Here is a 13,808-nt window from a genome sequence, read left to right as displayed (position 1 = left end):
ACCAAGGATGGGCACAGGCAGCTAAAGGTAGCTGCAGGAGCTCACTGGATCAGGAACAAGCAGTTCAAGTGTACTCACCAGGTCCATCTCCCACTGCATCCCCATGAGAGCAACAGGCTGAGAGACTCTTAGCACACAGCTCTCAGAGGACAGCAGCTTCCTCAGAGCAGGTACAATTCAAGTAAAATAAGCCATTTTTATTAGAGAAAAAATTGGTAAGGACCAATTGCAGAGAATCCAGAAGGACCCTGAGTTTCCAGCACAATGCTCAAAGCTACTAACCATGGCAAGGCTGAATAAGCCCTCCTATAGCTACTCCTTGCCCTCATTCATTTCCCGCTTTGCAGTCTGGGTGACCCAATAATCTTTCCTGGTCTCAAACAGTAAATATAACACTTTTTAAAAAAAATATACCCCTTCTCCTGCACTCCCTGGGACAGTAAGTCATCCATGCAACAGCTCCCACAAAAACCAGCACAAGAATCAGACACAAGTATTATCAACATCTCATAGCACATTGCACAAACGAAATGGCCGGATCGAGCACAAGCTACTCTGAGTGCAGGCAGGAAGAGCATCTAATTTAGGCCATTTGCAAGGGAAAACCAGCTTCAGGAGCAGTTTGTTACATACCCTAGAGGAAACAGTTGATTTCACCTTCAAATTGGAAACAAGAGTTTGTTTGCTGCTCTCCCTAGGAAGACAAACAAAAGTTCTTGGCCATGTGCTGACCTCTGTAAAAAGTCTGGAAAGAGCGCACGTGTCATTAAATCCAAGAGACACTTTTGACACAGAGCCCTCCCAGGACCAGCAGCTGATCCATTTGCTCCCTCTGGCTTTGCCCCAGGCTGCGCAACTACCACTCTGCCAGCATAATTACACACCAGAGCGGGAGATGGAGGGGCGTCATTATTTGCCCTGAACAACCTCAGCACAAAGGTGACTACTGGTCCAGATTAATCACTTCAGTCTGCATCAGCCCAGGAGAAGTGGGGCAGTAATGAGAAGCAAAGACGTGTACCGAGAGCAGACTGATAAGGCTGACAGATAAGGAAGACAGACGAGTCAGTACAGAAATACCATATCTAGAGAATGGGGGTAGGCATGGGGCTACAGGACTCTGCACGGTTCTTCAGGCTCCCATGGGTTTCTGAAAAAGGGCTGATAACTCTACAGCGCTGGGTGCAACGGCTCCCTGGGGTGGCAAATACTGCTGTTACAGTTGTAGGCCAGATTTTATCCAGGTGCATCTAGTTACAGCAACTCTTAGAGAGGCTGGGAAGGAACGCCCAGGGAAGCTGTGGCTGCCCCATCCCTGGAGGTGTTCAAGCACAGGTTGGATGGGGCCTTGGGCAGCCTGAGCCAGTGGGAGGTGTCCCTGCCCACGGCAGGAGTTTGGAACTAGATGATCTTTATGGTCCCTTCCAACCCAAACTATTCTATGATTCTATGACTGGAGAGCCCTTGTACCTATGCTGCTTCTAAAAGACCAGGCAAAGAGATGAAGAACGTGGTCCTCAGATGCGTACAAGACTGGCAATGAAGCGTTTTAAGGAATCAGACATAAACAATTTAGCGACAAGCTACAGACAAACACTTTTAACCAGTTTGGAAATAAAAAATAACAACAAGTTGAAAGACAAATTGAAAAATTCTGCCTGGAAAAGGAGCACACAGCATGAGATCACAGGATTCAGCAGACTATAAAATAGGAAATGAGACTTACTCTTCTCCCCCTACAGCTACACAAAACCCTCCTACACAGATTAGAGACACGCTTGGCAATTGCCTTCCTCCTCCAGCCTCTCCTGTTATGGACAAGGCAGAGTTGGTAGAAGCCTGAATGCAGAGAAGATATTAGATAAAGCATCTTGCAAAGCCATGTGTGAAATATTAACAACAGGAGGCAATGGGTTGTGTTTTTATGCAAGATCACAAATTTGGTGTTTAGAGAGCCTGAGATGTTCTTGCACACCGGAATCTCAAAGTGCTTGTTGAATGTTTCATTTAAAAAGCTATTGAAGCCTACTGGAAATTTTCTATCAGCTCTGTTATTTGCTGTATCTTCTTTAACTTTGTTGGTTTTGTTCTTTTTCCTTCCTGCAATGCTAAGAAATTATGCGTGAATAAAAAGGTTGTTCCCTCCATTCATCTGGCCAGTTTTAAAACAATTCATAGCCATAAAGTGGGCACTCTGCAAGCCTGTATTTTCACATGAAATTACCACAATTGTGCACATTGCATCCGAATTACCGGATGCATTTGTACACACAATTACCCAGTTTGCACACAGAACTGCAATAACCGGGCAGGCAAAATGGACACGCAGCTGTTCGGCTGAATGGAGCCTTGTGTTTGAACCGCATCGAGCGCTGGGCAGGTTTGGTTTCAGTAGGTGAAAGAGGTCACAGATATTCCTAGACAGGAAAGAGCTTCTTTTTATCCAGCACAAGCAGCACCGAGCGCAGAGTGGCTGGCTGCCCTTACCTTACCTCAAACTCGCCTTTAGAGGAAACTGCTTCCAATTCAGCTTCTACAATAGATTCAGATGTTGTTTTCCTGCTGTCCTAGTTGCCCATTAATGCCAACTGTGATGGTAGCTGTATGATAAGGACATCTATTCAACACTGGACACCAGGCTCCAGGAATAATGATCTCTGTCGCTTTGGAGCACAACTGACACCTGCTGTCACAGTCTTGCATGAAGAAAAAAAAAATCACGCTCCAAATATCCAACAAGCAGTTAAGGAGAAATATAAGGAGAGGGAGCCGGAGAGAATATGCAGGACTTCTTTCTTCTTTGCAAGGGCCTCAGTAGTATAGGAGCAGCAAAGATGGGGGCGCAGGGAGAGAAAACACTCAAGAAGCTGTGTTACCTGTACACCTTTAGCTCAGATAGCAGTTGAGACTCTGCAAACCAACTTCATCTTCAGCAATTTCCTACTGACATCTCTGCTCGTCGTTATTTTTCCCCAGGCTCAGATATCCAAGCTGTTGATTAAGGCAACAGCAGCAACAAAACTGCTCCTGGGCATGAGAAAAAAAACAAAGGAAAGGGACTGCCTGAAGGGCAGATGGGACCATGATCCCTACGGATAAGATCACCAAGATGTTTGTAGACATTCATCACAGAGTAAGCTAAAATCAAACCAAACATGGCAGGACAGGGGAGCTCCCCAGTCCAAGGCTACACGATGAACTAATGCCTGTCCTCAGAGACCACCAGCAACTGAGAGTTAGGCAAGTCATTAATGAAGTGCAATAACTCAAGAGGTATATTTTCAGCTAATAATCATGCAGTCCGTCATCTGGAGGTACTACATGGCCTTAGAGTGCCACTTTGTCCTTGTTGGGTTGCAAAACGACCACAATGCACCTGGCCAACATTAGCCAGAGATGTTACATTCAAGATTTTATTGCTGATTTTCCCCCCTACCTTCTATCAATTGAATTCACTGTCTGAATGATCACATCTGTTTATGTTCCACAGACACCTGCATATCTTGAGATGACAGCAACTCCCTGAATGCTGTAATCAGTTATTTCTCAACAGAGGAATTGCCAATTTGGTAAATAAAGCTCATTATAAAAGAACATGGAAATATATTACAGTTGCGTAACAGAGAAAATTGTCCAGTGCCGTCAGATAATCAACTCCGGCATCCTAATCCCCCCCTCCAGTTCAGGGCAGCTGAAATAATGACATGCAAATTACTCATGCCAATGCAACACTGGATAGGGGCAAGAGGAAAATAAGCAAGACAAAACAGGTACTTTTCTCTTCAGACCAACAATAATTTAAAACCTAGTCAGGCATAGACTTTGGTGCTCCAAATTTCTGAATGCAGATTCAGAATTCCAGTGGCTCTGTAGAACCTGGCTATCCCAAGCAGATCCAAAAGCCAGCACGACAGCAGGAGCAAAAGCCCGCTTAGCACTGCTACAAACAGAAGTGAGGGCACCAAATGCCCTCCTTTGGTTTGGAAAATTTGCCCTTCCTCTCTTGGGCACAGTAAATCTGACCTGCACAGTGACAAAAAGCTGGAATTTTTGCATGATCTGAGACCAACAGAGATGAGCCATGGGTAAGCAAACAACATTTCCGAGGATGAAGATGGCTGTGGCATTACCTCTCCACGAGAAGGAAAGGCATTTTGTTGCTTTAATGAAGATCTAAAGGACTAAGTCGCTGCCTAAAGGAAAAAGAGATGAAATAGAATATAGCACAAAAAACAATTCTCAGCCCCCTTCATCCATTTTCATAAACACTACATTAAACTCTGACACGACCTCCAAAAATCCATGTTCACATTCTTCAGAAACTGTCAGATACAGTCAGGGAGGACAAGAGCGACAAACGCTGCCAGAAGAGAAGCTTTAGCCAGAGAAGGGGAATTAAGTTACCAAGTTAAACTTGCTCCCATGGTTTGCTGACAAGGTCCTTTGCAAATCTGCCACACCTACCTCTATGAGGATGGAATCCCAGACACACACAGCTCCCACTGTTCCTCAGCACAGCAAGGAGGGCTCAAAGCTGAGCACAAGGCTGAAAGGGATGGTGGTTTATGACAGACAAAGCAGGAACTGCACACAAGCTGATGCAAAGAAAGATAACTTGGGCTCTGCATTCAGCAGGCAAAGTTTTTTTCAGTATGATTCACCAACACCCGTTCCCTTCAGCCAGGACTTCCAAGTACTTTCAAATAAGCCAAAGTCATTCAGCCCAGGACCAAAATGAACAAGTTTTGTGATTTATAAACTGTGATTTGAAATATTTCTATTCCCCACACTTGTTGGGAGTTTTTGTTGGCATGGGGAGAAGGCAGAAAACAGCAATTTACAAACTTGCAGGACCGAAAGTATTTCACAGCACACAGTGACCATTAAACACTTTATTGTTTAGGAGGAAACCTTAGAAGGGAAGAAACACACCCACTGGTGTAACCAATGGCAGCATATTGTTAATCCTAACAAGCTGGTCAGGGTAACTTTCAAATACTTCAAACCCCTGTCTCCAGAGCAAACGTACAAAGATAACAGCTCCTGAAAATCAGATGTGAACTGGTGAAACGAAAGCCAGCACAGGGTGAACCAGGCTTGTGTTGGGCAAGCCTCCAAGCTACAAGCTGTGCTGGAAGCACCTGGGGTCAATACAATTCTTTGCATTGGAACAAAATAAAATAGGAAACAATAACATCCCCCTCTCCCGGGACCCTTCTCCCAACTCCAGGAACATCCACCGACAGTGATACATGCAGGCAATTAGAAGAGGAATCAATATCATCGTCTTGGACAGCAAAGGGCAGAAGGCACCAGTTTTGGTCACTGTCTATCCAGAAGGATGCTGGGGCTTCCAAGGGCATCTGTGGTCCCTGTCCTCTGCTCTATGGTCGCTGATATTTATCCAGAATTAACTAACAGCTCCTGGAGGAAAAAAGAGACAAAGGAAAAAGCATCAAGTTAATTATACAACAGTTGACATGGGACTGTTTCCTTCAGAAAGGAAGGAGTAGCATTGCCAGAGTGAAAATTCCAGAAAAAAAAATCACGATGTTTCACCTGCTGTAAAACACAAGACACTCATGGGGACAAAAGGCTGTAAAAGCAAGACAGCAGGTCACGATATCAAAGCCAAGACTGATTCTGTGAACAAGAATATATGATCAGGTGCAAATGATTAGGGTTTATAAATCCTATGGTCTACAGCAGGAGAGAAAGGCCATGGTCCTGGGTAAGCCCCAGTGCTGCTGGGGTGCAGGAGTAAGCGCAGTGCCACGCTAAGTCCCAGCCTCAGCAGGACATGGGAGCACTTTGGTAAGCTGCCCTCAAACATGCACACACCACTCACTCTTGGAACAGGATCAACATAAGAGTGAGCACTGGAGAGGGGAGGGGAAGAAAGATATGGGCTCAGAGACTGCCGTAACTCCTAACACGTTTCACGGCCTTTGTCCTGTTAAGACCCAAACGCTCCTAAAATCCAAACTAAAATCATGCCTGCTTTGTCCCCACAGCAATCTCCCATTTTCTAAGTGATACACCCTCAGATCCTGCAAACAGCTGCTGTAGACTTTAGAGGGGTAGAGAATTTCAACATTTCAGGATGGAGGTTGCAGAACCAACTACAGTCTCTTCCTATTTTCATGTTATCAATCCTATAAAGTCACAGAAATCAAATCAACAATGTCATCAGCAGTGGATGAGAACACACCTGGCACCAGCTATACGACATCTCTCTCTGAGGATGTGGGCTATCGATGTTTGACTCTACTTTAATACCTAGGTAATCATCTCACATGCATCAACAATAGTATCTTTATGTCAATGAATTGCAGTGTAGCTACATGGACAGCATAGGGTGAGCCCATCAACACGCTACTTTTTTCCTCATTCTCTGGATAGGTGCAGCTCCGTTTCACGGTGTAGAGAGTACCTGCCCACATTTAGAGGACCCTGCTAAAGCCAGCTACAGAAAGACAACTCATCAGTTAGCTGCTTACTACAGCTAGATTTGAGCTTGGTTCTACTCTCTAGACACTAGCCTTTCTTAGAGGAGAAGCTCTGCTTCCTTGAATGTGAATCAGAATGGAGACCACCACAAAATAATGATGCTTATACACTTCACAATATCTGTCAGAAGGCGAGGATGTCATTTGGGCTACTTCTGCACAGCAGGATGATATTCGCTGCCTAACACCTGCAAGGTCGGCATATTCAGTCTACATTGACCATGCATCTCCAAAGACAGCCTCATCTCTAACAACAATGAACCGGAAAAGCTTCAAAGGACTCAAGAACAAAAAGAAAATTGTTTGCCAAATTATTTAGACAAAGCTTATCCAGAAATCTGACAAATGAAGCATCGATATTATTCGACTAACTCTAATTTCCCAGGTAATTTTTCTCATCATTAGTGACTTAAGAGCTTTGCACAGAGCAATACATTTTAAAAGCTCCAATAGCACTCACACAAATAGTAATGAGCAAAGCTGCTACAATTCGCAATCAATTTTGCAATAAAGTAATTCACTGTATTCACACTGTAACACATCAGTGAGCTGGAGGAATACTTCATTTTAGGAAGAAGCCAGTGACTTGGCCACTCTGGGGTTAACCCTTATGGAAGACAGTAAAACCTTCTTCTTTAAAGTAACTTTAAAGAATATCTTAGTTATCATACAATTTCATGTTCAAAATCATAACTATATATTTTTACTCACTTCAGGAGAAAATGCAAACCTAGCCATATAACAGGGACGCATCAAGCTGGAGGCTCGCAAACGTTCTTTGTGCAAAAACATCAGGTTCCATCTCACTCTGGATGACTAAACTTTCTCAAAGCCTTTTGCACAGCGAGCACTGGACCGAGAGCTGATGGGCTGCCAGGCAGGCCAGACACCAGCTCCCTGCTGCACAGCTTTCGCCAAGGGAAGCTTCTGTGAACAGAGGATGCAGGTAACAGCACCATCAATCCACCCAATCCACTCCCAAAAGTGGCCTGATAAAATTACATGGAAGACCAGCCGTGCTGGATGGAGCAATTAATTAACACCTTGTCCCTCCTCAGGGGAATGGAGTGCTCATAAAGGTTATAGGGTTGGCATTTCTTGGGAAGTGAAGCACTCCCAGTATACAACCGCCTGCACAGAGAGGTGACTTTCTCGGCTGTTTCAGACTTGCCTGCCCAGAAGCCAATCCAGATCCTACAGCGTTTGCCATGCCGATGCAGACCACTACCAACCTGAACCTCTAATATTGCTGAGGTTCATTTACCAAGAAAGTGAAACCAAAATACAGCATCTGTCTGGCTATGAACCAGTGCTCCCCAGGATCTTCTGCAGAACACACCATTGGGGTGCGGGCACCATTAGCATCTGACAGCGCTGGAGGCCAGAGGTCTCCTCTCCAGCTCCCGCAGAGTGTCCCACAGCTGCCACAAGCTGTGCAGTGGAAGTTCTGTAGGCCTCACGGTCTATTAGCACATCAGTCTACGCTTGTTAGAATACGCATATAATTGTTTTCGCTGTTCCTAGACCATCAGTTTACAAAACTGTGGCCAACTACTTAAAAGCACAGTTGCACTGATTTCATGCCTCACATGCTGTGTGTAAGCAGGGAAGGATGCTGTATCTAAGACTAAACCCACTCTTTGCTAAATCAACCATTTACACACTAGCATTTTAATTCCACCTAGCGCTGCAATCATACCGATACAGACTTTGCACCTCTTCATTTCCTTCCAACCTGGAATCCTCCCTGCCAGTTGCTACCAGGTTGCTACAACACTCACCTTGAGCAGAAGGAGCCAGGAAAGGGAAGGAGAAGCCTTACCTCTCCTTATCATTGCATATGCACCAGACAAGTTGCATATCCAACAAGTCCAGGCAGCTTGCAAGCACAAACTGTTCCCACACAACAGGATACTCCCAATTAACCAAGTTGAAGCTCAGCCTGAAGAAGTTCAGTGCCTCATCGCAAAATATCTGCCCCACAGTTGGCATTAGCTGGGCTCTGCAGCAGTCTTAGCACAACAACAACTCAGGAAACAAGTAGCCGCTCACTCCAATGAGAGGGGACGGTGCCTTTCCGGCATAGGGAAGGTAGATTTTTATTTTCATTATTTTTGATGCCGGGGCCAATGCAGTGTCAGGCAGACACCAGGTTCCAGTCTCGAACTCTAGCCCAGCGCCTCTACATATGAATACGGTGCCATACAAAGGGGGTCACACAAAGGCAGCTCCTGACAGCTGTGGCTGCACTACAAACAGGAATGGCAATGTCTTCAGCCCTGACAGCAAATTCAGCTGGAGAGCACGCTGCATTCTCCTCCACGGCTCTCCTGGCAAGCAGGACCCTGAGCCACTAACCCATGTTCTTCCACCATCGCGAGATCCCATTTGTGAAGTAACAGCAAACAAAATCAGTCAGCTGCTTGGCTGACACAGCCCAGCGCTCTGCAGCACCAGCAGGGAAGCCAGTAGCTTTCCACTTCTGGTTCCAGTTGAGCGAGGAGAAAGGGTCGAGTTCTGCAAGTAGATCTGCTCCACAGGTCTCACTTCTGCTGAGAAGGAATCCATTCAACACCCAAGACAGTTCTTCCCCTGTAACAGCATGCTGAGGCCTTGGTACCAGCATCAGGGCAAGCAAATCTCAGCAAGATTTTCTAATGCATCGCTCTCTTGCCTTCTCCTCCTGTTGCTTCTTTGTCAGTCTGCATCCTCGTGGAGGAGCTCAGCGCTGCCCGTGAGACCGCAGCATCCCCTCCGCCTCCCGCAGTCTCTGGCTAGCACCGTGCTTCTGCTCTCGGCCTCGCCAGAGGCTCTCAGCCAGTGGAAGAATCTCCCTCCTTGAAAGCCCAGACTCTGAAGAACTTCCTCCCTCTGTGTTTGCCAGAAACGCTGTTTGCCAAGCCTCGGCTGTGCTAAGACATATTTATTTAACCAGCCTTTAGTCTCACGGGGTAAACCCTGCAAGTTTCCTTCAGTGAGTGCCCTACCTTTGTTCTAATATTCCTTTAAGCAGTCGCACCACGGCGCTTGCACATATGGGCATTGTGTAGCTATGAAGAAATCAGAAAGCAGATCCCCATGATAAATGACTCGGTGCATTTGGAGTGTCAGTGACAAAGTAGAAATTAATCTCCATAGTTCCTAGTTCCCTGTTGTGTGCAGGCAGCTCTCTCAAAACCAGAATACCTGTTGGCACACAGCAGACTTCAGTAATGTGACCGCACAACTTTTTCATCTCTGTTAGCCTGGCAAGAGGCCCTAACAAAATACAAAAATCCTGACCTGTCCTAAGATGGGTGTTCAAGGCCTTTCCACTGATAAGGCATTTGTTGCAGGGCTATTAGCACCCCAAACTGCTGCAGGGGACATTTGAGTCACTTTGGTTTGATGTATGCCGTAGGTATTTTTTGGTTATGTGCAATTTGTTCTGTTACATTCAGGATATTGGCTATTTTGTGGAGCAGCTGTGCTGACTAATGGATCACAGCACTTCTGTGCCATACAGTTATTGCACAGAAAAGCCTCTCTGTCTCTCTCATCCTTCAGGAGTCCAACAGTTGCTGTCCTTGGGTTTGGAATAAGAAGGGCCAGGAGTAAGCCTGACAGGAACAAAAAACATTAATTCAAAAAGCTATGAAGAGAGTTTTGTTTTCTCTCTTCTCTGTACTGGTGTTAATAGATTTGCAAAGCAGAGAAGTTCACCCAATGACTTCTTGGCTACTTCCCCAGATGGTGTCTTCAAAGCTGGCTTGACAGCAGAAGAGACGCCTTTCAAAAGACTCCCCAGACACATTGTCAGAACACCCCAGAAAGTGCTTTCACATGGAAGTTTTCTGGTCTGCATATCCCCCCAAAAGAATGCAAGAAACAGAAACTGTTTTCCTGGTTTCCTCCTCCTCCTCACTCTTCTTCGACTCACAAGAGTCATCACACTGTTTGCTTTGCTTTGCCTTGACACCTCCCACTGCTCTGCATCACCCGAATATGAAGTTATTTACTAGCACAACTAACCTCTAGTTGTTCTGAGACTCACCTGTTTGTTCATGCATTATCACATTGATTTCCTCCAGACAATTGTTCTGATCATTGTTCTAACTCGCAGAGAGCTCCCGTCATTAGCTTTGCTTAACGGGAAATGTTTTGCCACTGACTGAGCAGCTCCGCAGCTACGAGACTGCACAAAAAATCAGCCCAGTCGGGGGGTTGCACCTCCCCACTGCGCCAGTAGCCACAGACATCACAGCAGGGAACACACTCAGTGCTTTTGATTTTGGACATGCGCTAGGAAATACCGGGGCCAGGAGGAACAAATACAGCTCTACAAAGGGCCACTGCTGAAAGAAGGGCTGTTAATTAATCGGCATACAAATCGGGGGCGTTTTTTTTGTTCAACCAATGTTAATTGCATTTAATCTCGTTTTCAGCACTAAGAAAAGCCACCAGGCCAGGCTGATGTTGCTAGTGCCTGACATGCAGATTCCACCCACGTTTGGGAGGCAAGGCGGGAGGAGAAAAGTAATGGAAAGAAGGGAAATAACCCTTCCTCGCCCCTTCTGCATCACTGCACAATTTCATTGGGTCTGTTCCATTATTTAAACAGTTTTTGTTTTCCAATAACATTACAGAGGAGCTCAAAGGATGAAAATCAGACATGGAGCATTTCACTACTAGTTATTCTTGCTCTCCTGGGTACCAGCTTAGAGCTTTGCTAACCTGCACAGCCCTGCTTATTCCACTTTTGTGAAGGACTCAAATATAGAAAATCGCTTATGTGAAGCGGTGTCTGCTTTTTAGTCCTGGGCTGCCCCCAGGAGACCCACCAGTGCCCCTCAATAGGACCTACAACTGATGACCGCCACCTTCCATCAGCTCTGTCAAAGTCTTTCTCCCCTCCTTGCTACTGACCAAAACTCCACCACGTGCCAAAGGATGCTGAAGTCTGTCTGCCTCTAACACCTTATAATACAAAGTAATATTTGCTATGAAACAACCCCTGATCAACTTTGCCTTGTAAGTTAGTGTGTGTTTGAAGCCTGAACTTCCCAGGCAAACCTCTGGTGCATCCGCCAGGAATTTGGCTCTGATGTGGGGAATGTGCTGCTGCCTTGTGGAACAGGACCGATCCCGTTGCCTCTGCAGCAATCAAGCCTGAAGGCAGAGAGGCAGCATTTGCAGCACAGGAAGCCCAAGGTGGCAGATTCCATGACTACTGGCTTATTGCTTCTGCAAGTGCCTTGTGTTTTTCCAAATCAGTATCAAGAACAATAATAATCAAGACTGGGCTTTGTCTGAGCCTCTCCCCTGTGGCAGCACACAACGCCTGCCCAAAGCCGATGCTGCAGTTTATCATGGATTTTCTTTATCCCTCGACAAGTGTTAGTCCCATTGCCTCTCACTGCATAAAGTGGACATATCACAAGTGCCGTGAAGGACTGGCTGAGTTTTAAGCGGTCTGAAATGGCTCCACTAGACTTGGTCAAGATTGCTTTAAAATCATTTCCCATTAGGACTCTGACCCTCTCTCTTTACAGCCAGCATAATGACTCTACCTCAGGGGAAGATAATTACATCCCACTATCTAGACACATCAGAAAGTATACACTACAAACACTACCGCGCCTTTCTGGAACAAGTGAGTGAAGGCAACGCAGGAGGAAAAGGAGATAACACTGGGTGCCCCCTCCATCCCACAACTGGAGTCACCCCAAGCATTTCACAAGCTCACGGATTAGCCCCTGGGAAGGATAAAGGGATCCAGCAGGCACAGAGTGTTTCCAAAGCACAACAACAGCAACTTGTACAAATCCAGCTCTGGTTTTGTGAGGATTAAAATGAACTTCACCCAAGTGTGAATATCCATTTCCAGAGCCAAAAGGAACGGAAAACCACTTACTGATGCAACAGTATTTCATTATTTCAAACACTAAGCCCAAAGCTTCCAAAAATTACGGGCAGGCAACAGTAATGTTATTGCTGGGGGACATCAGCTGCAGGGGTTTAACTGCTAAACTGCCAAGCCATGCTCTGAGCACGACATAATGAAGCAATACACATAAAAAAAGGCAACTTCTCCCTACTGTCATTCCTGCTCTTGCTACCAACCCCCCAGGATAATCAGGCAGAAATGAAAGGAAAAAATAATCCCAGAAGCCAAGAGACTTTGGATTAAGTTGTACAAATGACCTGTTACCTCCTAACACATGGACTAAAGAAATGCAATAAATACCTGCAAAGCCATTCCAGTATTTTGGATTAAATGGATTACAGAAATGGAAAGTACACGATGCAAGATGTTATAAAACAAGATGCCAGGAAAGTGCAGGAATTTGGATCAGGCTGGCAAATGATCCCTGCAGACTACTGAGGAAAATTAATAGAGAGGAGGGGTAGAGAAAGGATACAATAGAATACTGACTGATGAACAGTGTTGTTAGGAGGTAGAAGTTCAGATCCTGGAACAAAAATAGCAAATCCAACTGTTAAAAAGCACTGGAAGCAGAGAAGGCAGATATGCCAAGCCTCACTTCAGGATAGGTTTCCCCTGTGCATCCCTCAAGATTGAAGTTTGTGACTTTAATTATTCCTGGAACATTGTGTATATAGGGATTCAATGCCGGGATTACTAGCAGGATCCTTGTTGTAAGTGCCACTTCTCAAACAAATTACTCTTCACTGGATGTCAGTAACATACACAAGAAAACAAATTAGATAAAGGCAGAAGGAGAGCAAGATACAGATCTGGTGCAAAGAAATTTCACAAGGTCACCCAGAAAAAGAGATACTTAGAATATAAACTATGTTTCTAGTTTCACAGCACAGGAAAGCTTTGCATGACCCAGACACAATACACCTTCAATACCCCAGTGACTCCACACAAGTCTGAGACCAGGCTTAGCTGAGACACACTTTCTTTTGAACAAATGCCACCAAGGTGGGGGTAGAGGAAAAGAAAGACAGGAGACAGAGGGAGCAACCTCAGTTGTCCTCTGAACTCCTACAGGTCATGCTGTCCCTTGCTTCTGACTGTTCGCAGCCAGACACAGACAAATGGGAGAAGCCAGAGAGAGAAGATGTCATTTTGTTTGGTGGCAGATATAGCAGCTGCTTGGCTGCAGGGCTTCCTCACAAGCTTATCCTAACTTTACATGCTGCATTTTGCCTTTTCAGAGCTCATCCTGGAACAGATTTGTAACCTGCATGAGTTCTAATGAGCACATCTCTGGGAATTCTCATGAAGATGGAAGTCCAGGAAAGTCCAGTCATTGGGCAGAGCACAAAGAGCTGCAGAAAACACTTCAC

The 13,808-nt window shown here is 45.5% G+C and overlaps 1 protein-coding gene across 4 annotated transcripts in view; it reads right to left on the bottom strand.

The window, feature by feature from the left end:
• Positions 1-4,858: 4,858 nt before the first annotated feature.
• CHCHD6 (coiled-coil-helix-coiled-coil-helix domain containing 6) overlaps positions 4,859-13,808 on the bottom strand; it is a 112,593-nt gene continuing 103,643 nt past the window's right edge. For 2 of the 4 annotated variants that reach the window (XM_054076986.1, XM_054076987.1), the window contains exon 10: positions 4,859-5,424. Coding sequence is in view for 2 of the 4 variants with exons in the window: in XM_054076985.1 (XP_053932960.1) it covers positions 5,401-5,424 (24 nt within the window). In the remaining 2 variants the exon portion in view is untranslated. The remainder of the gene's footprint in view (positions 5,425-13,808) is intronic. The other 2 variants (XM_054076985.1, XM_054076988.1) reach the window with 2 other exon arrangements.

The sequence above is a fragment of the Cuculus canorus genome, chromosome 11 (genome assembly GCF_017976375.1).
Source record: "Cuculus canorus isolate bCucCan1 chromosome 11, bCucCan1.pri, whole genome shotgun sequence".
Taxonomy (NCBI): Eukaryota; Metazoa; Chordata; class Aves; order Cuculiformes; family Cuculidae; genus Cuculus; species Cuculus canorus.
Note: the sequence above shows the minus strand (reverse complement) of the source record. Positions and strands in the feature narration are given on the sequence as shown.